This window comes from Macadamia integrifolia, chromosome 8 (genome assembly GCF_013358625.1).
Source record: "Macadamia integrifolia cultivar HAES 741 chromosome 8, SCU_Mint_v3, whole genome shotgun sequence".
Classification (NCBI taxonomy): domain Eukaryota; kingdom Viridiplantae; phylum Streptophyta; class Magnoliopsida; order Proteales; family Proteaceae; genus Macadamia; species Macadamia integrifolia.
The window spans coordinates 15,776,262-15,803,207 of record NC_056564.1 but is presented as its reverse complement, the minus strand read 5'-3'; the positions used below and the strand labels follow the sequence as shown (position 1 = coordinate 15,803,207).

The 26,946-nt window shown below is 38.2% G+C and overlaps 2 protein-coding genes across 4 annotated transcripts in view; one reads left to right on the top strand and one right to left on the bottom strand.

Moving 5' to 3' along the window:
- LOC122085681 (probable LRR receptor-like serine/threonine-protein kinase At1g56140) overlaps nt 1-12,032 on the top strand; it is an 18,026-nt gene extending 5,994 nt beyond the window's left edge. Inside the window, exons 14-24 of one of the 2 annotated variants that reach the window (XM_042654185.1) lie at nt 4,215-4,280; nt 4,597-4,641; nt 5,573-5,637; nt 7,029-7,321; nt 7,730-7,928; nt 9,542-9,715; nt 10,020-10,138; nt 10,384-10,594; nt 10,715-10,946; nt 11,046-11,196; nt 11,513-12,032. In XM_042654185.1, the coding sequence (XP_042510119.1) occupies nt 4,215-4,280; nt 4,597-4,641; nt 5,573-5,637; nt 7,029-7,321; nt 7,730-7,928; nt 9,542-9,715; nt 10,020-10,138; nt 10,384-10,594; nt 10,715-10,946; nt 11,046-11,196; nt 11,513-11,914 (1,957 nt within the window). In that variant the 3' untranslated portion in view covers nt 11,915-12,032. Of the gene's footprint in view, nt 1-4,214; nt 4,281-4,596; nt 4,642-5,572; nt 5,638-7,028; nt 7,409-7,729; nt 7,929-9,541; nt 9,716-10,019; nt 10,139-10,383; nt 10,595-10,714; nt 10,947-11,045; nt 11,197-11,512 lie in introns of both variants that reach the window. The other variant, XM_042654184.1, reaches the window with a different exon arrangement.
- LOC122085682 (protein WHAT'S THIS FACTOR 9, mitochondrial) lies at nt 11,730-26,946 on the bottom strand. Of its 2 annotated transcripts, XR_006142197.1 has the most exons (4): nt 25,085-26,946; nt 19,271-19,570; nt 17,785-19,159; nt 11,730-11,867 (listed from the first exon to the last, which is right to left on the bottom strand). XR_006142197.1 is itself a non-coding variant. In XM_042654186.1 (3 exons), the coding sequence occupies exon 3, from the start codon at nt 19,101-19,103 to the stop codon at nt 17,898-17,900; it is 1,206 nt and encodes a 401-aa protein (XP_042510120.1). In that variant the 5' UTR covers nt 19,104-19,159; nt 19,271-19,570; nt 25,085-26,946; the 3' UTR covers nt 17,598-17,897. The 2 variants fall into 2 exon arrangements, 1 of the variants encoding a protein (XP_042510120.1); XM_042654186.1 differs by lacking the exon at nt 11,730-11,867 and having other exon boundaries at nt 17,598-19,159.

Sequence of the window (26,946 nt, the reverse complement as noted above, 5' to 3'; positions counted from 1 at the left end):
ACATTTTGTTTAAAAATTAGGGTAAACATCACTCTCCTCCTCTGAAGTATGGCGAAATATCAACTTGATTCATCACATTTTCGAAAATATCACTGCTCTCTTCCCTTAAAAAAAAAAGATGCTATCTAATAACCCTAACCGTTAGATTTTGTTGTTAAGTCAAATTAAATTTTTTTATAATTTACAAAATGCCCTCTATTTGTGTAATATCAAAACTACCCTTAGAATCTTTTAAGTGAAAACCCCCATCAAAAGTAAAACCCTTTACCCTCTTTCTCTAGAAAATTGTCCGAAACCGTAAGGAGCCGCGATTTGAAGCTTGAAGACCTTAAGGGAAGAAGAAAACGCTTGAAGGAGAAGGAGAAGGGGAGCCCCATTCATCGATGGGAACCCCAGATCCCTCCTGCGATTTGAAGCTTGAAGACCTTAGGTTTTGATCGCTGTAAGTTCTCTGTTCCAAAACCGTAATGGTGTACAGCACAATTCCTCAAAGCATCAAACAGAACTTCCAAGAGAAATCCAAGAGAAATCTAAGCCGCATGCATGTGGGTTTTTGTGAATTTGTGTAATTTACACTTAGACATAAAATAATTGTACAAATTCATAGATGTAGAGGAAGTTAAAGATAAATGTAGTTTCAAAGACACATTGGGTTTCCAAACAAAACCATTTTGATTTCTATCGACAAATTCGACAAAAACCAGAGTGTTCCAGTTTTTCAAATGTAAATAAAGCTAGGGTAGATTGAAATTAGAAACTGCTCATCAGAAAACCATGGTGTTTATACCTTTTGGGAAGGATCAGAAACGAGGGAAGATGCGGATGTGCTCGAGGTCGACAATGTCAGGACCGTAGACAGAACAGAAATCATGGGGGGATTGGTTGATTTCCGAGTCAAGGATGTCATAGCCTCTGTCTCTTAGCATCTCCAACACAGTCCGTCTAGTAAGGTAGTATCTGTGGTTTCACCAAAAAAAAAGTAGTGTCTGTGGCTCTCTACAGTCCTAGTGTCTACCATGTTGCTTATGCAGGTCCGACCACCACCATCGTTGTTATTCACCATCTCTCTCTCTGAACCTCGAGGCCGACTTGGTGTTCTAAACAACAACAACAACAACAATAAAGCTTAGCCTTATCCCAACTAAATGGGATTGACTACATGGATCCGCAAAGCAAAAAAAAAAAAAAAAAAACCTAATTCCATTAACAGTTCTCACTATTTAGGATTACGGACAAATCACAAAGCCCTTAATTTTACAATCGTCTAATAGGAAAAAGAGAGGGGGAGCATAAAAGATTAGTGATGATTCAAAAACCTACATTTCAAGTCGTTATTAACGGTCATGACGGAGACGAGCCCTGTATCGGGACAGATAGTGGTGCGAAGGCGATCGAGGTGGATGATGCCGTCGGAGCTGACGGGGAGGTAAGTGACATCGAAGCCCTCCTGTTGGGGATGGCGCCAAGAGTCGACGACGAATTTGTGCTCGATCTGGGTAGTGATGACATGGCGCTTCTTGTACTTGTAAAAATGCATGAGACCATTCACAGAGATATTGTTGAACTCGATAGCCCGATCTCTTTGGGTGAAGCGTTGATTAGGGTGGTGACCTGGGCTCTGGAGAGTGTGGGTTTCCGTAGCGGGAGAGATAGAAGGGGAGCATGGCGTCCATAACCCTAGGGTCGACTGGGCAGGTGGCTTGTACATCCAGATAGAGAGGTCATTTCCTTTCGTTGTTGCCTGCTGCAAATGCAACGAACAGAACAAACATATTGATGTAGGGGGGGGTTCCTAGATGACTAGGTCTCCTACAAGATTAACTAACTAGGTAGAGTTAACTCAAGGGGCTTAGGTAAATAGGACCAAAGAATCTCAGCAAACACGATTAAGTATGCAAGATAAAGCAAGACTAATAAACAAAGTAGCCAAAAGCAATATTAATCTAGATGGAAAAACACATAAATTCTTATTCAAGTTTCAAGTGGGGACATGGGGAAGGGAACAAACGACATACGAATATTAGGTTCAGCACAAATCCATCTAGACACCCAAATTAGATATGCAAACAATCGATAAAATAGGCATAAACAAAGGGCAAAGGCAGGCTTCAACGTCAATGGGTTGCAATATATATAATAGGGATTAAGGGAGGTGGGGAGGGTTTAGTTTAATACTTTACCATACTGCTATTCAGATCTGAGGAGAGAAGAAGAGATCAAGGTCCTCCAAAATAAAGAGGTTGTAGTCCACTTTTAGTTAATGAAGATACATCCATCCGATTGTAGAGAGAGTAGCACCAACGGAGGGTAAACAACAACCGAGAGTTGTAGCAGCAGTGATGTAAAGGCAGCAGTGTGCAGTAGCAGCAGTATTGTAACGGCAGTAGTACGTAGCAGCAGCAGTGAGGTAAAGGCAGCAGGTGCAGCAGCAGCAGTTTTTGTAACGACAGTGATGTGTTGCAGCAGTAGTCGGCATCGATGAGGGAGGTCAGCAGTGACAAAAAACAGCAGCAGAAAAAAAAAATAAATAAGATTGAAAAGAAAGAGAGGGAGGCGAGACAAGAAAACTGAGAGAAGAAAGAGCCAAGAGAGTAAGGGAGGAAAGAGGCGAGAGAGAAAAGTGAGAACACGAGAGTGAGAGAGAACCGTGAGGGGTTTGGGAGTTTATTCTTGGTCTTTTTTTCAATTCTCATTCATTAATAAAAGAGTTAATTGACTAGTAAATAAAGACTTTCTAAAAACTAATCAACCAATAAAGTAGTTTCCTAATTAATTAAAAGATTAACAAGGAAAAGAATATACTACAAATAAACTACTAAACTAATAACTAATGGGGTCCACAAGATCTTCTAAAATTTTCTAAGATCTTCTAAAATCTGGATCGAGCTTTCCTTCTTCCTCCTTTTTCTTCTTCTTCTTTCTATTCTTCCAGCCACAAAGATGGTTGCTTCTTCTTTTTCTTGCGCCTGTACACTTTGATGTCCCCATCACATATTTTCGAGAACAAGTTTAGTTCTGTTGATCCTATGAAAATACCTCATACCTGCACTTAAGGTAATTAACCATAGTATTTTTGTCTATGTTCTATGTATCTAAATTTGTCTATGTTCTTTGTATATAAGTTTGTTTTTTCCAACAGTAACTAAGCATATGAACTGAAATGATGGAAAGTGCAAAAATTACCATTAGTTCAAGTGCTTGTAGATTTCTGTTGGATGCACATGGTGAGTAGCCCAACTTGTGGCACAATTGTTTGATGAGATGCCCGAGAGAAATGTGGTCTCTTGGAGTGCCATGATTGCATGCTATGGGAAGAATGGTAAACCTTTTGAGGCATTAGAGTTATTTCGTGAGATGATAGCCCAAACCCAAAGTGTTGTTCCAAAATCAGTGACTATGGTTAGGCGTTTGAGGCGTTAGAGTTATTTCGTGATGATGGTTCTAGCCTGGCCATCGCTGCGGCGGCCGTAGAGAAAGCTGGGAAGCCGGTATTGGGCCCTTCCTGCAGATTTCTCAGAGCTTCAAAGAGAGAAGCCTTGTGGCCATGGTTGGTTCCTCTGCGAAACGTTGTGGATTGGATTGGTATCAACGTCCCAATAGAAGAAGAAGGGAGGATAAATGGGTCTGAATGATCCACATACCTGTAGTCGCTAGAGTGGGTTTGCAGCCGCTGGAAGGGAGAGTGAGTTAGATTTGTTTCTTCAATCGATTTGGAGACTAAAACTAACAAGGGCAATTTCGATACTCTCTTATTTTTAAGGGTAAAATGACATTTAGAAAAAAAAAAAAATGAACTGATGATGTCAACATTCTTGGTATATTCTGTAACACTTACTGACGACAGGGGGTCTAAGTCTAATTTGGTGAAAGAAGGGGTGTTTCTATAATACTGGCATTCTCCAGGGGGTGGCATTGTAAATTACCCTAAANTATATATTAAAAAAAAAAAAAAAATAGAGTAACACATTTCGTTTAAAAATAATTAATTTAATGCGTTCTTTTTTTTTTTTTTTTTGGTCAATGACCATGATAATTGAAGAAGAAAATGTTCTTAGGTTTTAAATTATATTGTAATTTAGAAATGTATAGTATCCAAAATGTGATTTCTGGTACAACATCAACACATCATTCATTTTTTGAAAACCATTTGGTTAATCTATTAAAATAGTATGTAATAAATATTTTTCTAACATAGCTTATATGCAATATTGCAGAGATGTGTCATATAATCAATTATCAGGAATCCTTCCTTCATGGGTTACAGAAAAAGGTTTGCAAGTGTAAGTTGAGAAAATCAGATATAGATTCCTTCACTACCTGTAAATGTGATCTGCTAAATTCTTCTATTAGCATATATATTTTATTTTCCATCTGAGAGTGCTTCTTTCTTTTTCATTGTTTTCTTGCATGATGTTGTTAGAATTTCAAGAAGGTTATCATACTTGTGTCAAAGATTAATTGTGATGATCTAAATATCTATGTTCTATTGTTATTATTTTTAATAATGTTTACTTTCATCAAAAATAATTTTTTTTCCGGTGAGTATAAAAAATAATGTTTACTCACTTATAGCTTTGTTCTTGGTCTTCTATTCAGAAACTTGATTGTCAACAACTTCAACATTAGTGGTTCAAATATCAGGTACTATCTGGAACTCATTACGCGAAAAAAGTTAAATAGGATTTTTCTACTTTTCTCAGTAATCTTTGTTCTTCAAAGTCCCATCCAAAATTGGCTTTAATTTTGATTTTATTTTTTTAATAGGAAAACTAAGAATGACATACATATTTAGGATTTCGATTGATCTGAAATTTAATCATGATTAGATGAATATGTGGCAAAAATGTTTGACAATTTGGGGGTCAATAAACGAAAGCACTTGGTACACAATTCTTTGTGTGGAAAACCATCATAGACTTTCATGAAAATTTTACTACAATATTTTTTGTAAGAAAGTCTTGTTGTAACCAACATTGGTGATAAAAAAATTATAATTTTTCTTTTTTTCTCTTTTAGGATAATTTTTTTTTTTCAACGAGGGAAAATCTTTTCATTTCACACAAGACAATGACAGCTCGAACAAAATATGATGACATGTTACTTCTAAATTATTTTAAAATCCTTTTTTAACTTGACTTAAATATTTTTTTTAGGAATAAAACAATGGGAAATCAAAAGAAAGATACTTCACATCACCACTTTTTTTATGATACCTCATTTCACCACTCTGGTGACAGGAAACTGCACCCTTTGTTGTATACTTGTATTTGTATTCACAGTTGAGAATCTAGGCATTTCCACCCATAAAATTTAAATCAATTTGATCAATCTAACTTTTAGTGAATTTTGGCATGAACATAGAAATGTTTGTGATACCATTGCTTTTTTTTTTCAAGGAGATAATAATTTGCACAGAGACTAAATGTTCCAAATATATTTGCTAATTTATGTCTACTAGCTATTCAGATAGGGTGAAGTAAAAGAATAATTGCTTCCATGTTGAATCCAATTGTATACTCTGTTATATTTAGCAAACTTTCATAATCTAATCACTTAATTGTTGTATTTCAAGTGGTTTGCCTTCAGGATTGAATTGCCTTCAACGAAATTTTTCATGCTATCGGGGCTCTCCAATATGTGAGTAATGTATTATCTCCATTTTCTTAAGAGTCTGGAACAGCTAGCATTGGTAATATTATACAGGGCAAGAGAAACATGCCAGCCTGGAGTAAACACCAGACCCGCAGGAGGGCGGTCGAAGAATCTTCAATGCAAAGCGAGGAGGGGTAGCATGGTCTTTTCATGCCAGCACCAGTCTGGGTGTTTCCTATGCCAGACTGGCATGTTTCTTTTTCCCTATTATATGAGACCTTAGAAGGTGACAGTGATCATATATACACTCTCCCCCACACACCCCACCCCCCCACCCCAAAAAAAAAAAAAATCGTAGAAAATAAAATTCATCAAGCCAAGAGATATTTTATACAATGCCAAGAAAGTGCCAATCAGGCAAGGAGCATAAACATCAAACCTTTAAGAGTCCAATGGAAATGACAAAGCAAAAGCAGCAATCCTGTGAACCTTTGTTGAGAAAAAAGCAAATGAACATAGGATAGAAATCTAGAAAGAAATCTGATTTCCAAATTTAAACTCCTAAGAACCCAATCCAAATCCAAAGAGCATCCCTTCTCTAATCCCTCCACCAGCAGCAGAGCATCTGAAAATAACATCGCGTCATCCAACCATATCTCTAGCCCATTTTGAAGCACTCACTATGGTGTGACCTTCATCTTTCTTCACCCCCCCCCCCCCCCCCACCAAAAAAAAACCCACCTGTACACAATAAATGAGTTGCAAATCAATAAACCAGTGCATTTTGCAAAAATGCTTGGAAACTTGGTGATAGGTATTAACTAATACCAGGAGATCCAGTCACAACTCTAGATGCAATTGTGCTAAGGGCCCTTTTGAGGATCCTTGTCAAATTAGGAGTAGTGCCCCAACAAAACTGCCAAATTTCAATCCTCCCAAATAGTCCAACATATAGAAAAAATATATATATAGACTAGTCATGTTTATCACAATTAATCCACTGAGTTGGATCAAGCCCATGTTTTCACCATTCAATGGAGAATTAAATACCAATGCATTAAGTCTTAGTTCCAAAGTAGAATTGAAATACGTAGTTCTAGAGAAAGGACATTCAAACAGAATATGGAAATAGATTGAGTTTCATCAGCACAAACAGGAAAAATAGGATCCAAATTACATAAAACTAAGGTATTCAACATAAAGAATCTAACCAAACTTTCCACTTTGACTTTCTACGTTTACATCATGTCTTTATGCATTCTAATATTCAAGGCTTCAAATACTCACCTTAATTTTCTTCAAACTGGAAAGGACAATTATCTTGAGAAAGGAAACCTATACATATGGAAATATATATATATATATATATTATTATTTTTTATCAACTACCCTGTAGGAAATAAAATTGATTAGTGCAATGTTTTGCTCTTGTATAGATTATAACTTCTCTATCAAGTGTGGAGGTCCTGAAATTAAGTCTTCTTCTGGTATTGTATACGAAAGGGAGAATGAAACACTTGGCGCAGCCACTTATTTTGTCACTGAAACAGAAAGATGGGCAGTAAGCAACACTGGAAGGTTTGGTGAGAACAATAATGCTGATCAGTATACCCTATCTTCTTCTTCGCAATTCACAAATACTCTGGATTCAGAGTTGTTCCAGACAGAAAGAATATCTCCAGGGTCACTAAGATACTATGGACTGGGGCTTCAAAATGGAATGTACAATGTGAGCCTACAATTTTCTGAGATTGCATTCCTAAATAGTCATAGTTGGGAAAGTCTTGGAAGGCGTGTGTTTGATATTTATATCCAGGTAAGTTGACCAAAGAAAGAGATAATGAAATCATTTAACTTTATAAATTAATGCAGTGCTTAGGTTGTTCATGCAATCAATTACCAAAAATAAATCAGAGCATTTCTACCGCATACAGTAAATAAATTATAGAATCTTAAGTTCCAATTCTACTTTGGAAATCCTTCTATTGTATTTGAGAAACTTTATACAGCATTGAAGCAATGTGCAATGTGGCATTGTCAAAGATATTGGAACCATTGCTATATATCTAGCTTTCTAATGAAAAAGTCTCTCCATTGATCTTGAAGTGATCAAGCTATTTATTTCATAATATTCCAGGGTAACCTATGGTTAAAAGATTTTGACATACGGAAGGAGGCAGGGGGAATCTCTTTTTCAGCTGTAGAAAAGAAAATCCAAGCCAATGTGTCAGAGAACTTCCTTGAAATCCATCTCTTTTGGGCTGGAAAAGGAACTTGTTGTATACCTGCACAAGGTACATATGGCCCATCCATTTCAGCCCTCAGCGCTGTTCCAAGTAAGTTCTCAGAAATTGATATGGATTGCATAATTAAATTATATAAGGAAAATTACACCCCCTGCAGCTTGCCAAAATTACACGTGGATCTAAGGATTTGAACGAATCACGCCCCCCTCTCCTGTAGTTTCTAAGATTCTTAAAATTAGTCCAATCCGTTAGTCACAGTGAAAATGGGACAGTTAGTTGCTGATGTCAACTGATATGATACCTTCTAATGCCGAAAATACTCTTATATACACATGAAGCTACCTATATACCTTCCATTAAAACAAACAAAAGAGGGCTTTTCAACCTGCTTCATTCTTCAGCTAGCTTGGAACATCGAAGTTGAGAAGATCGGAGAAGACAGCAGAGAGCACGGCAGAGTATAGCAAAGAGCACCGATGCCTGGGCATGGAGCAGCTCCACACTTTGTGAAGTCCTTGCACCACAACCTCAAAACCCTAAGCTACTCCTTCAACTTCGTCTTCTTCTATGGGCTTAGAGCTCAAGCCAACCTCGAAACCCTAATCTACTCCAAAACCAACTTCTGGGTTTCTCAAGCAACAACTATTGTCCGATAATGGAGTCGTTTTGATCGCTCTATGCATTGATGAAGGTCTAAATTAAATTCTAATTTTCACTTTCGTCTTCTTCCATGGTCTCAGACCAATTGGTTTCTTCAGTGACTTATAATTCCTCTTTTTTTGGATGACTATGCTGTTATGCCAAGAAATCTCTCATTCTTGACCTAATTCAAGATTCTACTGTTCTGAACATTCGGCCATCATCTCAAGCTACAATTTTGGGGTTTCATTAAGGTCTCTTCAAGCCCTCTTCAATCACAGTTTAACCTTTCCCAGGCAGTATTCTGGAATTTCTTGAATTTCTGAGGTTTAAACTTAATTTTTTTCAGACCTAAGGTATCTATATTCTGTCTTACCTTTTTCAATCTGTTATTGAGATTTGATCTCAGATTAGCAGAGCTTATTTTGAGTGTCATTAGAGTCTCAGCTGCTGTCTGGATAATGGTAGTGTACCTGTTACTTAGTTGCTGGATTTTACCATAGCCAATTGGTTGATACTTGGGTAAGTAGCTCTACTGTTTTGGGGATTATCACTGTACTGTTATCAGTCCTAGCAGCAGGGTTTTTGGAGTTTATTTGGGGTTGGGTGTTGCCATACAACTTGTGGCGTAAAGCCCAAGTGTTTTTCTTTGTCATTAATTCTTCTTCCTCCATCTTCTTCTCCATCAACCAAGTAAGTGCTCCTTTCCTGCCGATCCTATTCTCATATGGGATTTATATGCAAGTGTTTTTTTAACATGAATTACAGATCCTATTCTTCTCCATCAGTCATGTTAGGGATTTGAGTGTTTTGGGTATATGAGTACAAAAGGGTATAATGGTCCTATCATATTAAGACCCTTTTCCACTAAAGAGTAATACGGTCTTTTGTTGTTTATAACTAACAGCATATTCACACTGTCAATGCCAGGGGAGGGGGCATAATTCGTTCAAATCATTGGATTCACGTGTAATTTTGGCCAATTATAGGGGAGGGGGTGTAATTGTCCTAATTATATATTTTATAATCTTATAGTAGCTATTAACAACAATTTTTTCATTCAGATTTTGTTCCAACTGTTAGCAACACACCACGTACACTTACTTCAAAAAGGAAGACATGGACCGGTTTAATTGTTGGAATCGTCGTTCCTATTGGAGTTGTCAGCTTTCTATGTTTTTTCGTGGTTTATTATATTCTTCAAAGAAGGAAGGGACTGCATATTGATGAAGAAGAAGGTAAAAAAAAAACTAAGTGAACTGTTGTTTCAGACTGTAGACTACTTTGTTGATTGGATCTGTTGCTCAAGGATGGAAACCTTGTATCCATGCATGTCTTTGGTTTTCTTTCTCTTCTATTTTATATTGTTGGATGAGAGGAGGAGAGAAGATTGAATGTTCCTTCCCTCAGTCTAGGAAAAGTTAAGCTCTTGTTATTTGATTTCTGTTACATATGTGGATTAATTAATCTAGTTAAGAGTGATTATTATATCCATAATGGGATAAACAAATAACAGCCCATCTTTCTTGACTGAAATTACAGAGTTTCTAGGTATAGATTCTAGACCAAACACCTTCAGTCATGCAGAACTGAGAACTGCTACAGAAGACTTCAATCCTGCTAATAAGCTGGGGGAGGGAGGCTTTGGACCTGTTTACAAGGTATGCTGCTACTATTTTAAATTAAAGGACTACCTTTTGTTTTAGCATGCATCAATAACAGAATATTTAGATACAATCATCACATTCAATATGGATTATATACAACAGAAGTGTACGGGAATGTACTGTTAATCCTAAATCTGTTCATTTTCCAGTCTAAATGAAATACAAGAGTTGAAAGAGGAAGAGAATAAATGAACATGAAATTGAAATACTAAAATCTATCGGATTGGTGTATCGTATAGGGAACGCTTCCTGATCAAAGGGTGGTGGCTGTCAAGCAACTTTCAGTGGCATCCCACCAAGGAAAGCGCCAGTTCATAACAGAGATTGCAACCATATCTGCAGTGCAACATCGAAACCTTGTGAAATTGTATGGTTGTTGCATCGAGGGAGATAGGCGACTTCTGGTTTATGAGTACCTCGAAAATAAAAGCCTTGATCAAGCACTATTTGGTATGCAATTGCAAGAAGAGTATATTCACTTCTGAAAATTGGAATAATTTCCTAGGATCCCTAGATGTTTCTTTATTGAGCAAACTATGAAACTCAAATCTATCTTGAATTCTTGAATAGGAAGGAGTGGCTTTCCTCTAAATTGGCCAACACGCTATAATATCTGTTTGGGGACAGCACGAGGTCTAGCCTATCTTCATGAGGAGTCAAAGCCTAGAATTGTACACAGAGATGTCAAGGCTAGTAATATTCTACTTGATGCTGACCTCAACCCCAAAATTTCAGATTTTGGTTTGGCCAAACTTTATGATGACAAGATGACCCACATAAGCACTCGAGTTGCAGGAACAATGTAATGTTCACCATCACTTGATTTCTGGTACATTTTTTTTATTTTTTTAAACTTTACAGATATTGAAGTTATGGGATCTAAAACTTTGTTTTGTTAAAGTGGCTATTTAGCACCGGAGTATGCCATGCGTGGTCACCTAACTGAGAAAGTTGATGTTTTCGGATTTGGAGTAGTAGCTCTTGAGATCATCAGTGGGAGGACGATTTCTGACACGAACTTGAAAGAAGAGAAGGTTTATCTTCTAGAATGGGTATGATTCTGATCAATCTTTTATCTGATTCACACTATTTACCAAATTGTTTGATTCTTCAAATCCACTAATTTCCGACAAGATAATGGTCCTGAAATTCATTTTGAAATATAGATGAGCCATACATAAACATTTGTTTTAGAAATTAAAGAAAATAGAAGTATAAATATTTGTATTTAGTAGTAGAAATTTCATTATGATAACTAGACCTAACTCCTAAACCTTACTTAAGAATTATAACTGATGATTGTTTCAAGATACAAAATTCAATGTAGGTGTGGTTCTTACATATGTTGTCATCTTCCTGATTTTATAGGCTTGGAATCTACATGAAAGTAATCGCGAACTGGAACTAGTTGATCCTGCACTATCAGAATTCAATGCTGTAGAAGCGAAACGACTGATAGGAGTAGTTCTCCTCTGCACTCAAGCATCACCATCCCTACGTCCACCAATGTCCCGTGTGGTGTCAATGCTTACAGGAGATACTGAAGTGAGCACAGTCACAACAAAGCCTGGATACTTGACTGACTGGGAATTCAATGATATGAGCAGCTTTATCAGGAGTGAGTCGGGTGACACTTCTGGAACCTCAACGAGTGGCAATCCAAAGAGCCAAACCAACTCTTCAAATCCAACCACAATAGTAGATGGAGACCATGTTTTAGCAACTGCCAATCAACCAATGCTGCATGAGCATTTTGCAGAGGGAAGGTGATAGCCACCTTTTGAATTTTTCAATTGATGTATAAAGAGTCATAGATTCAAATATGTGTTCTTGTATATCATAACAACGAAGGAATACACACATGTAATTTATGGCTTCCTTTCTTTCTTATCGATAGTTAACCTACATTCACTTCATTATAATTTTTCAAAAGAGAAGTCTCCCAGCTATAACCATTGCCTCAACAATGCATGTGTATCTTGGTGATGCTTGAGCATTCACCTTCTTTCTCAACTAACAGTGCCCAAGAGGCCAAGACCTCCTTATCTTTCTCCACTCTTTGATGTAGTCCCAAATGTCTTACTAAGAACTCATCATCTCTCAATCCTAACATTTATCATCCTCTACGACCATAACATAATCCAAAATTCTTTTATACTGAAACAAAGAAAATCTGAAATATGTTTCTAACCCTGACCAGTCCAAAGACAATTTCTCAGATACCCAACCTCTATGAACATCATTTGTCTGTGAAACTTAATAGTCATGCAGGGAGCTAGAAGTTCAATTAGATTGATATGTGATGTCCACTGCAGTGCTCGCATGCAGATGGCGATGTTAAGATTAGTAATAGATATATGCAATACATTAATGACATGGTTGACTTTAAAGGAAGAATTTCATCATGTTGCAAGAGATAGATCCCAGGAAGACTCCACACATCTGACCATGGAATAGAATACACTTCGTTTAAGTTTGCAAGGACAGATTAGATGTTACTGCATCAGGTGGTTTTTTATTGGTTCTACTTTGGTGTCTGCATAAAATACTGTTTGACACTTTTACTAGAATTTGGGTATCAACTTTCTCTAATAAAGAAAAAAAAAGAGGGGCAGAGGCGGGGCCAGGGGGGTGGGAATAGATAGTAAGAGGTGAGATTTTGGACGAGAACAGGATCTTTTGGCAAACATTGACAAAATGAGCCGCTCTCCTATGATGAGCTCACAACAGAGAGGAGGAACCCTGGCTTCCATTATGTCTGGGAGGACCAACTAGACAATAAACCAGTATCCTAGCTTCATGGTGTCTTTTTCATCCGAATCCAAGGGACTCAAGATCTTGATCCCAGAAATTTTCAAACCTGAAGCAATGCAGGACAGGTGAGCCAAATACGCAAAGCTACATAGATGGAAGCAAAGGAGAGCTGGTATGATAGACAGTGTAAAGCTTCAACTCATAAATCCCGTCAAATTACATGCCCCCTTTTTTTAGCATTGCCAACTACCCATCCTGATTGGATCCCATCCATAGTTGTCACGGCGTCAAATCGATCCAAAGCAGTGGAGAGGTGGCTAATCGATTTGGCAATGAATCGCCCGTTATGGCGTTGCCATGGCGGTCAAATCGCCCATGTGTCATTTTTTATTTTTCCTATTTTTTAAAGTTATTTAGTATGCTACTTTTTTATTTCCCCTATTTTCTAAAGTTATTTAGCATGCTACAAGCCTACAATATACACCCTATAACATATAAAACCAACATTAAGCAACATCAAATCATCAAAAATCAACATAGCTCTATCAAAATCACCCTGCATTTTCCAAAAAATCGATCGCCTAGTGAATCAGGCGTGACCTGGCGTCCATGGCGGTACGCCTATCAGCCAATGGCGACCGCCATTTGTGAGTCACGTAAATCGTAGCACTGCCATGAACTTCTTTTTCCGCCAGGATGCCAAATCGCCGCCTTGGCGCCATGACAACTATGATCCCATCAGGCCATCAGTATTTACAGAGTGTGTAAATACTTTAGCAAACTTCATTAGTTCATGAGGAGTGATAATATACACTTTTTTCTTTTCTTTTCTTTTTTTCTGTAGAAATATGTATATAGTTACCATTGTCCTTGATCAATGTGTAGGTCATGGTTTATGGGATTTGTCTGCTAATTGCCAAATGAAAATAAATGTATTTCATCATTTACCCTTCATTTTAATTTCACACTAATATATTTCATTTGTTGAAGTTCATCATTGATGAGCTTGACCAACCAAACTTCCATGTGGATAAAGCGCCCAACCACGCATGCTTCTGGGCTTACCCAAAACCAGATGCCAATAGCTATCTTCTGGTTTAGTTTTCTTTTGTTTGTGTCTGTGTTCAGAATTCCAGTTATGGTAAATTTCCAGAGGTGTAGTTTTCTTTTTTGTTGGAGTTTCTGTACTCTGCATGTGTTTTGATCTGCTTGGTAGACACTTGGCATCAGAGACACAGATTATAGGCAGTGAGATCTAAGATTGTGGAGACAGAGAGAGAGAGAGAGAGAGAGAGTAAATGCAGACAACACAGCAGACAGTAATGGCATTTGTGGGGCCTTGTTGGTAGGCTTGGACTTGGAGAAGCTCAACAACACCAGCTACATATATGGGAGGACATGCCTAGAGCTGTTACTGCAAGACTTAGATCTATAGGAGATCATTTGTGGAGCAGATATAGAGACTCCACATTGACCAGATAGAGAAGCCTAAAGGAGATGGAAGATTAAGTCTGGGAAAGCTTGTATGCGATCAAGGCGAGAGTGCGGAGCTCTTGTAGTTGTTAGCACATCTAATTCCCATGCTGAAACGAAGAGCAAGATTTTCAAGAATGACTGGGTGATGGATTGGGTTCTACACATCATATGACCAGGAGAGTAGGGAATTTTAATCTGGCTCAAGAAATATGATGAAAATGAAGTGGTAGTGACAGCAGATAATACCTTGCATCCGGAGATGAATGTTGGCAAAGTGAAGGTCTGTAACTCATTGTGGCAGTGGAGATTTGGTGATGGAAGGAAAGAGAATGGAGAATGTGTATATCCTATCATCCAAAATGAGCAAGATGAAGTGCAGTGATATGCCTGATTCGTGGCATATAACAAGCTGATGATGACTGCCAGCAAGAAATTGGAGAGGGTTTCCCTATGCTTGAAGAGGAGAGGAGCTCTGTGTGTGTCTGTGCAGGATGTCAGTTCGGGGAAGTTCATAGGTTGTTGTTCAAGCGTTTTGAGTTTCAGGCAAAGCAACCATTACGGCTTATGTGTAGAGATCTATCTTGACCCCATGGAGGTAGCATCAACAGGACGAAAGAGGTATTTTATGGGTATTGTTGATGATATTTTCCACAGTTGTTTGGGTTTATTTCTTGCCAGCGAAGTCTGAAGCTTTTGAGAAATTTATGCATCTTGGGGAAGAGAATTCAGTGCTTCTGTGTTGATAACAGGAAGGATTTTACTAATGGGGAATTCGATGAATTTCTGTCCGAGAATAATATCCCAAGATAGTTTTCTTGTCCTGGCACTCCACAACAAAACAGCGTGGAAAAACGGAAAACCATCACTTGATGGAAATGTGTTGCAGTATGGTTACATGCTAAAATGTTTTAACCTCAATATTGGGCTGAATGTGTGAATATTGCACAATATGTGATTAGGAAGTTACCACAGAAAAAGCCTGGGTCTGTGTCTCCATATGAAAATCTGTTAGAGAAAAGACCAAAAGGCGTTTTGAGTTGTGTATTATGTTTGGCCTAAGAGGATGCAAACTAAGAGTAAGATTCAGCAAATGTTATTTAAAAAAAAAAAAAAAAAGGATAATACACCAGATTAACAGTTCATCTCTCCCATCCCAAAGCAAGGGTCTTAAGCTTTCCCAACTCGCCTTCGCGGATGATCTAACGATCTTCTCCAATGCAAATATTCTCTCTTGAAACCATTATGTCTTGTTCACAGAATTTTGAGCATTTGTCAGGCCTTCGTATCAACCCTGAGAATCTCTCTTGTTTTTGGCTGGGGTCTCTAATGTTGTCAAGGCCAGTTTGATTGAGAATATTGGGTTCTCCATTGGCCACCTTCCGATCAACTTGGGCTTGCCTTCAATTCTTGTCAGGTTGACAGTGCATCACTACACTCCTATGTTAGATCTCATTCGTAAGAAACTTTAGCTTTGGAAAGGTAAGCTTCTCTCTTATGGCGGTCGCTTGGAGCTGATTAGATCAGTCCTTCAGTCATCCTATATTTAATGATCCGATATTTTTGGATTGCATTAGTCCACCATCAAGGAGCTGGAGTCCCTTATGTCTGCCTTCCCTTTGGAAAGGATCTGAATCCTCTAATTTCCTTCAACCTTATAAGTTGGGCCGCCATTTGTCTTCCCAAGGAGGAAGGAGGTCTTGGATTGCGAAGAATCAAACAAGTTACTTCAGCTAGCATTCCCGAGCTGATCTGGAAGCTTATGGCAAAAAAGAAAGGCAAATGGGTAGACTGGGTCTACTCGGGTCTCCTCCGCTTTGATTCTATTTGGACTGCTTCTGCCATTTTTTATGCTTCTTTGGTCTAGCAAAAGATTCTAAAGCTTGGGCCTATTTCTGTCGACGCTATTTCCAGCCAAATTGATGACAATGCTTCCACATTCCTTTGGCTTGATCATTGGCACCCTACAAATGTCCTCCTCCACTCTATTAGTGCTAGAGCCATATATAGTTCGGGCCTTCCTAAGAAGTTTGTGGTTGCAAACAATCATTAATCATAGTGATTGGCCCCTTGACATCTTCCTCTCCCCTGCCATCAGTCGTGTGGAATGCCTTGCCTCCTCATTGCTAGAAGGCCTCACAGTAGAGAGTGAAGTTCTGATTTGGGTCGTAGCTTCTTTGGGCCTTTTCAGCTCCTAAGAGGCTAGGAACTTCAACCAATTTCATGGCCCATTATCTCCTTGGCGCAAACTCATTTGGTTCAAAAGCCATTTCCCTCATCACAATTTTACTATTTGGCGGCTCTCTCCAACTGCCTCCCAACCCAGTCTTTTTTCATCCATCACCAGGTCATTGTCACCCCTTCTTTCTCCATATGTTGGAATGCTATCGAAGATGTGAACCATCTCTTTTTTCCTGGCCCCCTTTCCTCTTCTATTTGGAAAGGTGTCTTAGCAGTTGTTAGCCAAAAGTCGAAGGATCCTTCTTTTATAGAGAGAACGGGTTTGGGTGTATATGACTTTTTCCTGTACATCAACCTATGATATAGTGGGTAAGTTCACCCTTGGTGCTACCATTACCCATATTTGGATGGAGCGTAATATTAGGAAATGGTCCTCCAGCTCCACATCCTTTCAATAGATTTGGGAAAACATCTCCTTTGATATCAGAAGTAAGCTATCTTCAATCAACTCTCGTTGTATTGATTCGCCAAAGAACAGTCATATTTTCTTGAAGATTACCTCCCTCTTCCTCTGCTCCTTAAAGTTTGGGTTTTGCTTTGGTAGTATTGTTGTTCTGTATTGTTTTTTCTTCTTCCCCATTTTAGGGGCCCCCTGTGTCTTCCCTCCCTTTAGGTAATGAATTTTTTTATTCACCCAAGGAAAAAAAACCATAGTATTATACCTCTATTTCAGATCCATCCAGTACCTTGTTTCTCAAATGTTGTTTCAGTTTCAGTGGAAATTGAGAACTGCAAACAAGGTGGCTGATGATTTGGCAACACAAGGGGATTTTAGACAAAGCGGTGCTTTAGAGACAATACTTCTTACTATTCATTTTTACTTTTGAGTGCAGGGTGATTTTTAGTGTGTCGGGAACTATAGCAGCCATAGGACTTAGTTCTTTATATGCAGTCCTCTTGTTCTCGTTACAGAATTACTACTTTGTGCTTATATCTCATTACAATTAAGAAATTCTAATATCCACACACACACACACACACAAAATTAAAGAATTTTAGATAAATAATTCGAATAACTCAATCATAATTTGAGATGCATTCAATCACAGAATTGCCAGACTCATTGGTTTCTAACTAACACTACTACAATAATTTTGTTTTCCTTTCAAAGTTGCATGCTCCTAGATTACACCCCACCCCCATCCCAAAAAAAAATCCCCAAAATATCATACCAGAAAGAAGCAGCTCTTTTGGTTGTGTCTTCAGGAAATTTCAAGCAGTGTCAACTTTAAACAATTTCTTTGATGTTGTAGAATCATATAATTTAGCATGGAAAATGTATCGATTAATTTGAATCCTGGAGTTGGCGATCCTCTTCTTCTTGGCTATGGCCGATGAATTTCTTGTACAACCCTCTACTTCTATTGAGAAGTCCAGTCTTCATCATGTCTGCATATCTTTCCCTGATTCCCACAAGGGGATGCTTCTGGAGGAGTTCTTGGTGGCAGTAGGCTTCCCTGAGAATGACTGTCTGGGTGGAGCACTTCTGAGAAATGTAAAAAATGCCAGGATGGCGTCCAAATACCTTCGTGAACTTCTGGGGTAAGCATAATGGTTTACGGATGTTACTTACATTCTTACGTTCAGTCTTCTTCTGAAGGGTAAGGTGGAGAAGCTCATGAAAGACTCCCACAATCCTCTTCTCAGAGACATCAGTACGGGGATCAAGATGGCATGCATACTCATAAGGAGAAGTGTAAGGAAGCCTCTGCCACTCGTCTAACCATTGCATGCACTTCCTTTTCAATCCGAAACCCCTAGTGAATCCAATCGGAAAGCTTAAGCTTTGAACATCTTCTTGTTCTTTGCTGTCTTCAGCAACAGCAGCCGCACTATTTTGCAATTGCGAGACAGCAAGACGGTAATCCCATTGTAAAAGCTTCAAGCCGATGCGATCATCAACAAGGCGGACAAGTGAAAATAACTGGGGGTATCGGGAAACCAAGGAGTCGTGGTAATCATTTGGCAAACCCATGTCCCATTTCAGCTGGTCAATGGTCTGCAAGGGAAGCATCCTATCCCGAGTGAGCATAAGGAGTTTCTGGAGCCTTTCAATGAGGTTTTTCTCATTTTGCTGAAGGATGTAGAGCTCTTCTTGGTAGAGTTTCAGTGCTTCATCAGTCAAGCAGAACCATGGGACACTACTGCATCCTTCTCCAACGACAACAGGGTATTCACGGAAAAGGGTTGGGTACCTTCTTATGAAGGTGGAGACCTTGAGATCATGGGGCAGACCAAGTTGACCACGCTCCCTGTTGAGTTGATATATTGGGAGACAGCAATAGGGATCAGAGGCAATGATGGAGACAAGATGGCAAGCAGCCCTAAGATCCTTCTCCCTCGCCACAACATCATCCAAGGCCTTGTCCTTTACCCATTTCAGCTTTACATTAACCAGACTGAACTTCTGCTCATATGCAAATCCAAATCGACTCTGGCAGAGTAGATACAGACTAGTGCTTCCTGCCCTCCAAAACAAAAATCTATACATTTTTCTTCTTTTCCGCTTATCAATATCACTTCCTTTTGAACCAGTAGAATATGGTCCTACAAAACAAGAAGGTAAAATTCAACAACCAAAATTTCTTTTTGGTGATGGGACTACATACTACTGAGAAAAGAAAATTACGGAATAACTAAATAAGTTAAAGGGCGTACCCAGAGCATGAGGCTCCTGCCACTGCGGGTCTGGGGAGTCATAACGTACACAGCCTTACCCCAGCTTCATGGAGAGGCTGTTTCCCGACTTGAACCCACAACCACTAGGTTCCAATGGCAATAACTAATAAGTAACTAAGAAAAAATTTGCCGTTCGAATTCTTAGAACTCATGAGAAAATTCCCCCTATTATAATTTTTTCCTGACAATCATGCACTGGAGTTGAATCTTATTCATACACTCTGAATTTCTTTTTTTCCCCCTTCTTGTCCACTTTCAGTCTAGACCAGCACAAAACATCTGCATAAAGTACATGCCACAAATGAAAGGAGCAACAAAACATCGGCATAAAGTACATGCCATAAATGAAAGGAGCAACAGCCACGATCTAAAAAACGATCATCATCACAACCAACAGCATGGAAACAAACCCTGAAAAAATCTATCAGGTAAAACCCTAAAAGAAAAATCAATTATGGAAAAAAGGGCCTCTCAGATCATATCATGGTTGGAGATCTAAGAGACCAAAAGAAGGGAAGAGAGAGGAGTCTCTCGGTGGTTGGAGATCTACCTACCGCCAGCTCTCAGTGGTCAATTGAGAGGAATGATTGACTGTCATTGATAGATCTACTACTTTATTTATAATAAGCGAATACTAGGTACAACTACAGGAATTCCCTTATGGACAGATTTACCCTTATACCCATATTACACCCAAATTATAACATTATCATGTACCGGAGGAGCTACTCCAAATTGTTCACTACTTATTTATCCTTTTTAGTTTTACCAATCATCCATCTTAACATCCATAGTCCATCGCAACATCCTTGCTAATCCTTCCTGCTGCCTCTGTCCCTCGGGCATGGAGGATACCCCCCATCTCTTCTTCTCCTGTTCCCTTTCTTGCCAAGTTTGGAAAATCGCCCTTCCCAAATGCAGGCCTGGCATAGTTTTTAAGGCGCTGGTAAGGCGACGCTTTAGTAACGTCTTGGCGCTGATGCAGTCTAGAGATGGTAAGGCAGTGCTCCGCCTTATATGAAGTGGCACCTTATGGGTTTTTTTTTTTTTTTTTAAACATATTTTAAAATTACTTAATGAAGATTCCAAATATAGATTTTTTGTTGGTAGGTGTATGGTTTTGTTAACACTTGAGATGTATGGGATCAGCTTTACTCCACCAAAAATAACCAAAACAAACAAAACAAAAACACGATTCACAAACAGGGTTTGGATTTTGTCAAGGGTTTTAAGAAATGGCTTTGAGAAGGAATCAAGGAACAAGGAAAAACCACTGATCCAGGCGACCATTTTGCTCCGGCAGTGGTGAGCTTGCTCCGGCAACGGTGAGCTTCATTCTTCTTTGACAGGAGTAGAAATATAGTGGATGACCTTAGGGCTTAGGCACTCATTTTGGCATCATAGAGGTAAGTATAATAAATACTTATATTTTTTATGTCTTCTTTTCTTTATATTTATAATTTTGTTTCATAATTATGTATTTATATTATATGTTAATATGATTGATGATTGATGATTGAAGATGAACTTAGTTTATTCACTTTATTGATTTGTTTTCTTGATGAATATCTTACATTGGTATGAATATGAACCTTTAATATTTATTTAACATATGAGTAATAGGATTCAACTAGGATTTGAGTCTAATACATTGGTTTTATAAAAAAATTACACAGGAATGCTTTAGTCGATAAGGCGACGCTTTATGCCCGCCTTATCGCTAAGGCGCTCCGAAAGACCCTCAAACGCCTCCGTCGCCTTACCGCCTTAAAAACTATGAGGCCTGCTAGAAGAACCGTTCTTCCTTTTGACAAAATGTATTTAGGTTGACATGTCCTTCTCGGGATCGACCATTTGTGATACTATTGGTAAATTGACATTTTATGCTTCCATTAACCATCTTTGGATGGAGCGCAATATCCGTAGATGGACTGCCAAATCCCAATCCCCAGATAAGATTTGAAAAGCTATCTCCTTTGATGTTGCTTCCAAGGCCCAAGCTCTCCTTGCTAGACACAACCGGCCAATCCCTATCTCCCGCAGAAACTCCACATCATTTCTTCTTGGAACCTTCAAGCTACCCCCACCCACCACCCCTCTTCCCCCCCCCTCACCCATCCCCCCTCATCCCCCTCCTCCCCACTCTCACCCCCCACACCCCTCCCCCTATCCCCTCGCTCTTCTCACCCCCCCCTCCCACTTTCTCCCACTTTCCCTCACCTTCCTTCCCCTAGCCCCCCTGATTGTCTATGGCTAGCCCCCCCCTATTTTGGTCCGTGTTGGTTTTAGGTTTTATTTTGTTTGTTTGCTCGCCTTGGGTTGGCTTTTCCTTGTTGGCATAATCCTCCCTCCCCCCCTTTTTCCCTTTGTATATTCTTTCTCTCTTAGTAATGAATTATTTATTCATCAAAAAAAAAAGTTTGCTATATGTTTTTTTTTTTTTTTTTTACTGTCCAACATTCGACTCTATACATCATTATTGATTATATAAATGTCCTATAAAATTTTCCTTTTTGAGTTTTAAAAGAATACTCCAGATGCATCCCCTCCTTTTCATCCACACTATTCTAATTCTTTGTGCAATATCATCCTGTATTTCTCTTTCATTTGTGATTGAACCTAGGTACCAAAAATTTTCACTTTGTGGTATCTCCCTATCATCAGTTTTTCACCATCTCAATTTCAGTCTTATTGTTACTAAAGTCATACACCATATACTTTGTTTCCAAGGTTGATCTCCAAAATTCCAACTTTGCATTTATCTCTATTTTTGCTTCATCCACCAAACAATATCATAAGCAAAAAACATACACCAAGTGCTCTGATCTTGAATATCTCTAGTCAGCTCGGCTATGAATAGTGCAAACAAATAGGAGCTTAAAGTTGATCCTCGATGTAATCCAATTGTAATTGGGAATTCACTACCCTCCTCTCCCCCCTCACCCCTGCAGCTCTTACACTAGTCTTATCTCCATATCTTTCCATTACTCTCCTAAGCAAATAAAGAGCTTTTGTGATTGATCTTCCTAGTATAATACCAAATTGGTTACCAAAATATTAGTCTTGTCTCAAGCAAGTTTCAATTACTCCCTCCCAAAATTTCATAGTATGGCTCAAAAGTTTTATTCCTCTATAGTTATTACACATTTAAATATCATATTTCTTTTTATAAATCGGAACCACAATGTTTCTCCTCCATTCACTTAGGATTTTTCTTGTGCTCATAATCTTAATAAACAACTTAGTCAGCCAAGCTATTCCACATATGCCTAAGCTCTTCCACACCTCTGTTGGAATACCATCTAGACCCATTGTTTTACCTATTTTCATCTTCTTTAAAGCTGCATTTACTTCAAACTCCCTAATTTTTTGTATATATCTAATATTTGTGGCTTTTTTATTGTTATGAGAACCTTCTAAAACATTAATAATTGTATTGTTTACATTTAGTAAGTTGTAAATATAGTTTTTCCATCTTTTTAATATCCTCATCAGCTAATAATAATTGTGGAGGCGAACATAGCCAGTCTAGCATAGGAACGCCCAGACAAACCTAAGCGTGAAATACCCAGTTGTGGCGGGGGCAGCTGGGTCTTTTCACACCCAGCTATGTCTGGTTGTTTCCTATGCCAAACTAGCAGGGTTCTTTTTCCCTTAATACTTTATCATCTTCATTTCTAATGCATATAATATTGTTGAAATCTCTACTCTTCCTTTTTCTCATTTTAGCTAGTCTATAGATATCTCTTTTTCCCTTCTTTTGAGCTCAAATTGTTTTAGAGATCCTAATATTTCTTAGTCATTGATTTCCCTACTATCTTTCTAGCTTCATTTCTAGCAAATTTATACATTTTTAAATTCTTCTCATCCATAGTTCTATGCCAAGTTTTAAATTAGATATCTTTGCCTTAATGAATGCTTGAAATTCATCACCCCATCACCAAGTTACCATAGATGAATGTCATTTTCCTATAGATACATCAAGAACTTCTTTAGCTACATTCTTAATATAAAGGAAAATTTACAGTGCCACCCCCTAGAGAATGCCACTATTATAAGAACACCCCCTCTGTTTCACCAAATTAGACCCAGACCCCCTACCATCGCTGTTAAGGAATATACCTTATATGCTGATGTCAGCTACTATATTTTATTTTAAATACCAAAATACCATTACTAAATATGAAGTACCTAAAATACCCATGTAATAAGTTACTATACCTTTCTCCCAAATCTATCGATTTGGATTACCGGCAATCGTTCAGAGCACCAGAGATCATGGCGGCAATTGCATCGGCGATGAACAACGAAAAGATGATATGATGAAAGTTTTAATGAAACTTTGGGAGGTTGGGAGCTGCTACTCTGCAACTGAGGGAAGACGAAAGCAAAATAAAAAGGGAGGGAGCCAAGGAGGGAGGGAGGGAGGAAACTAGTAGAAAACACAAAATGGAATATACAGGTCCTTCACTGCAACCCTACTTTCCTGTGCTTGTATTAGAAATCCAACATTTCGGTTAATGATTTGTTAATGGTGTCATTGTACAATAATAATTTTTTCATTAAAAGATTTTGGCCTCTTAAGTTTTTTTGTTTGTTATTACTACTCGTTGTAGGGATTGGTCTTTACTCTTGCATTGTTCATCATGGATTCTAATCATTCGCCGTTCTCCGTATTGTTTGATCTTTTGTTACTAATGTAGTTAAATATTATTCAAGTGTTTTGTGTTTTGAGGCAGTTACCAAGTTTTCCGAAACACTAGCTGTGGATTTCAAGTTATGATGCTTAAAGTAAATTCCAACCCATGTTTGAACTAGGCAATCGACTGTTTTATTTTCACAATGCTGAGGGGTGAAGAGGAATTGGGTTAAAATATGAGTTTTGATGAATGGGGTATAACGATCATTTTAACTCTTCACTTAACAGTGACCGACGGAAGAGGGTCTGAGTCTAATTTGGTGAAACAGATGGGGTGTTCTTATAATAGTGACATTCTCTAGGGGGTGGCACTGTAAATTTCCCTAATATAAATAGTCATCTCATTCCACATCTTATTAGTGTCTCCGTCAAAGTCCCCCCTAGACTCACCATCACTATTTTACTAATATTTTAGTAAATGTCTTCAGGTTTTCTCCTTTTAAGTTCCTCCATCTTATCCTGGTTCAAATAAACTCACATTTCCTATGATTCAGCATTTTAAAACACCTATCTATAAACATTTATTGATAAATTACTAAAACAGGTCAGTAGATGACATCATAAAAACTTTTGGCCAAACCCTTTTACATGGATCCTAGAACTTAACTGTAGACAATCAATTGAAATTGTAATCAAAATTATAATAAACCATGCACGTGCGCACAAAGAACTGAAAAAATTATAGCATTCCAATGTAGAAAATCATATGTGGATGTTTCACCGCAGGATGGCCTTACAAAGCAGCAAGGACATGTAACACAGCATCAGAAGCACTTCTTATTTGAAAGCTAGCACAGATTGATTCTCAAGTAACAGAAATGGAGAAGAACGAAGAAATCCACCAGAACAAAAATCTCTTCCAAGACATAGACAGAAGATTCCTACTCGATCATTAATAACCAGTTCAAAACCGTAACCAATCCATTTCCACAGAAGAATGGACCATCAATCATATATACAACTATACTTGAACCCTACCAATACAAGCACACAGCTAGATAAAATTGTTCAATTCATATGAAACCGCAAACAACAAAAGTGAAAAAAATACAATTCACAGAGAAAAATCATTCAAAGATAATTCAAGATCTAACCTTTCCGCAGCAACTCCTCCACAACTACCTTCACTGACGTCTCCAATTCAGTTGAAGCAACGCCCGTAAATCAAAAGAAAATCGCCAGAACAGACTACAGTGAGTACACAAAGGCGAAATGACCTGCGACGAGAGAATTAGAGACAGTAGCAACAGAACCCAAACAAGCACTCCACAAAGCCGAATCGCTCTCTCCACAATATCAAGATCCTATTAAGATATCAAAAATCTAAGCTTCCAAATGCACAGGTCGAAACCGTGACTTCAAGAGAGAGAGAGAGCGCTCGGCTTGCTTGTTTGTGTTTCTCATAAGCCAAACCCCATCTGAGTTGCAGAGATGTGGGTTTCCAGCTTCGATGGATTCAGAGTGAAGATGATATGCAGCATCGCTTGATTCGAATCGGAATTGGCAGTCCCGATTCTAACCGGTTCAACCTTGAAGAGTTGGAGGAAGGAAACTTGGCTGCGTTTGGTATGCATTCTTGGTTGATATTGCATTAAACATCTAGACTCATTACTTATTTAATGTAATGCATTCTTGAAATAGGAATGCATACCAAACATAGTATTTGGCTGTATGCAGTCTTGGAATGCATCCTAGATCGATTTCATCTTAAATGTGAAATCGACCTAGAATGGATATCAAGGGGGCAAGAAGGGGTGGTTTTTCTTTACTCACGGGAAGGCTCACGATGGGGTCGGTTACAGAGGAGCTCAATCCAAAGTCGGAGACACCTGATCTAAAGTGATATATACTCTCATTTTTTTATTGGGTAAAATTTGAAGTGAGATTTTATTTCGTGGCAAATTTTTTCAAGGCTTGACTCTACAGTCTAGAAAGCGTACACCTCGCCATGCGGCGGGTTCATCCTAGCATCCCATCCGTGGGAGACCCTAGTTAGTTTTGAAAGAGATTTGATGTGGGTTAATATGTTTTGGGTTGTTCTATTTTTATAAATCAGTTTATGGGTTTGATTTCTTTTAAAGTTTGTACTAATAATAACACAAAGTAATGGGTCTTGAGTACATCTCACACTCGCAATGGGTGACCTGATGTCAGAGTGAAGACTTAAGAAAGGCATCTATTCATCAAATATATCCTATTTACATAGGTTTTAGCTAATTTGGCCGTTACTTTGAGTTAGTTTAGAAATAATAGGAAAATATGTCATATTTACATATGACGTAGGTCTTGGCTGATTTGGCAGTTGCTTTGAGTTAGTATGTTTATTATAGGACGTAGACATTCTCCATGGTACTACCAGTTTTATTTACAAAGTTTTTTTTTAAGGATGATTAAATTTCAATGTCTATACTAAGAATAACTTGTTCTTTGATTATGGATTGGGTGTTCTTTGTTGGCCATAAAAATTGTTCATATGCTATATTTTTTTGCGTATCTTGTAAAGTTTTATTACACAATCCCTCTCATTCTCTTTTTACTTAAAAGGAAAATTAAAATAAAAAAAAAAAAATTGGCACCTTGACTTTCCGACTTGGTGAGGTGGGGTATTTTCTGGAACATCAACTCCACAACTGTTGCAAGTATTGAAATACCCGGAAAACCTATAAAACCGGAGCTCCACATTCCCGCCCTCTCTCTCTCTCTCTCTCTCTCTCTCTCTCTAAACAATGGGGCTAGTGGTTTGTGGTGGTCCATCTACGATACATGGGGGTAATACTAAACTCAAGAAACATGGGACATGCACTTGGTTGAGAAAATTTTTAATTGTAAAGGAAATTGTTAGAAATCATTGAATATGATTATGAATAGAGAAATTGATTTGTAAATTGTAACAATGCTTCCATTGATTTCCTTGTTCATTATACAAAGTAGTTTGATAGTTAAATGAATGATTGAA

Excerpts from the sequence above, each read along its gene's own strand:
- LOC122085682 (XM_042654186.1), bottom strand. The coding sequence starts at position 19,103 with ATGTATAGATTTTTGTTTTGGAGGGCAGGAAGCACTAGTCTGTATCTA.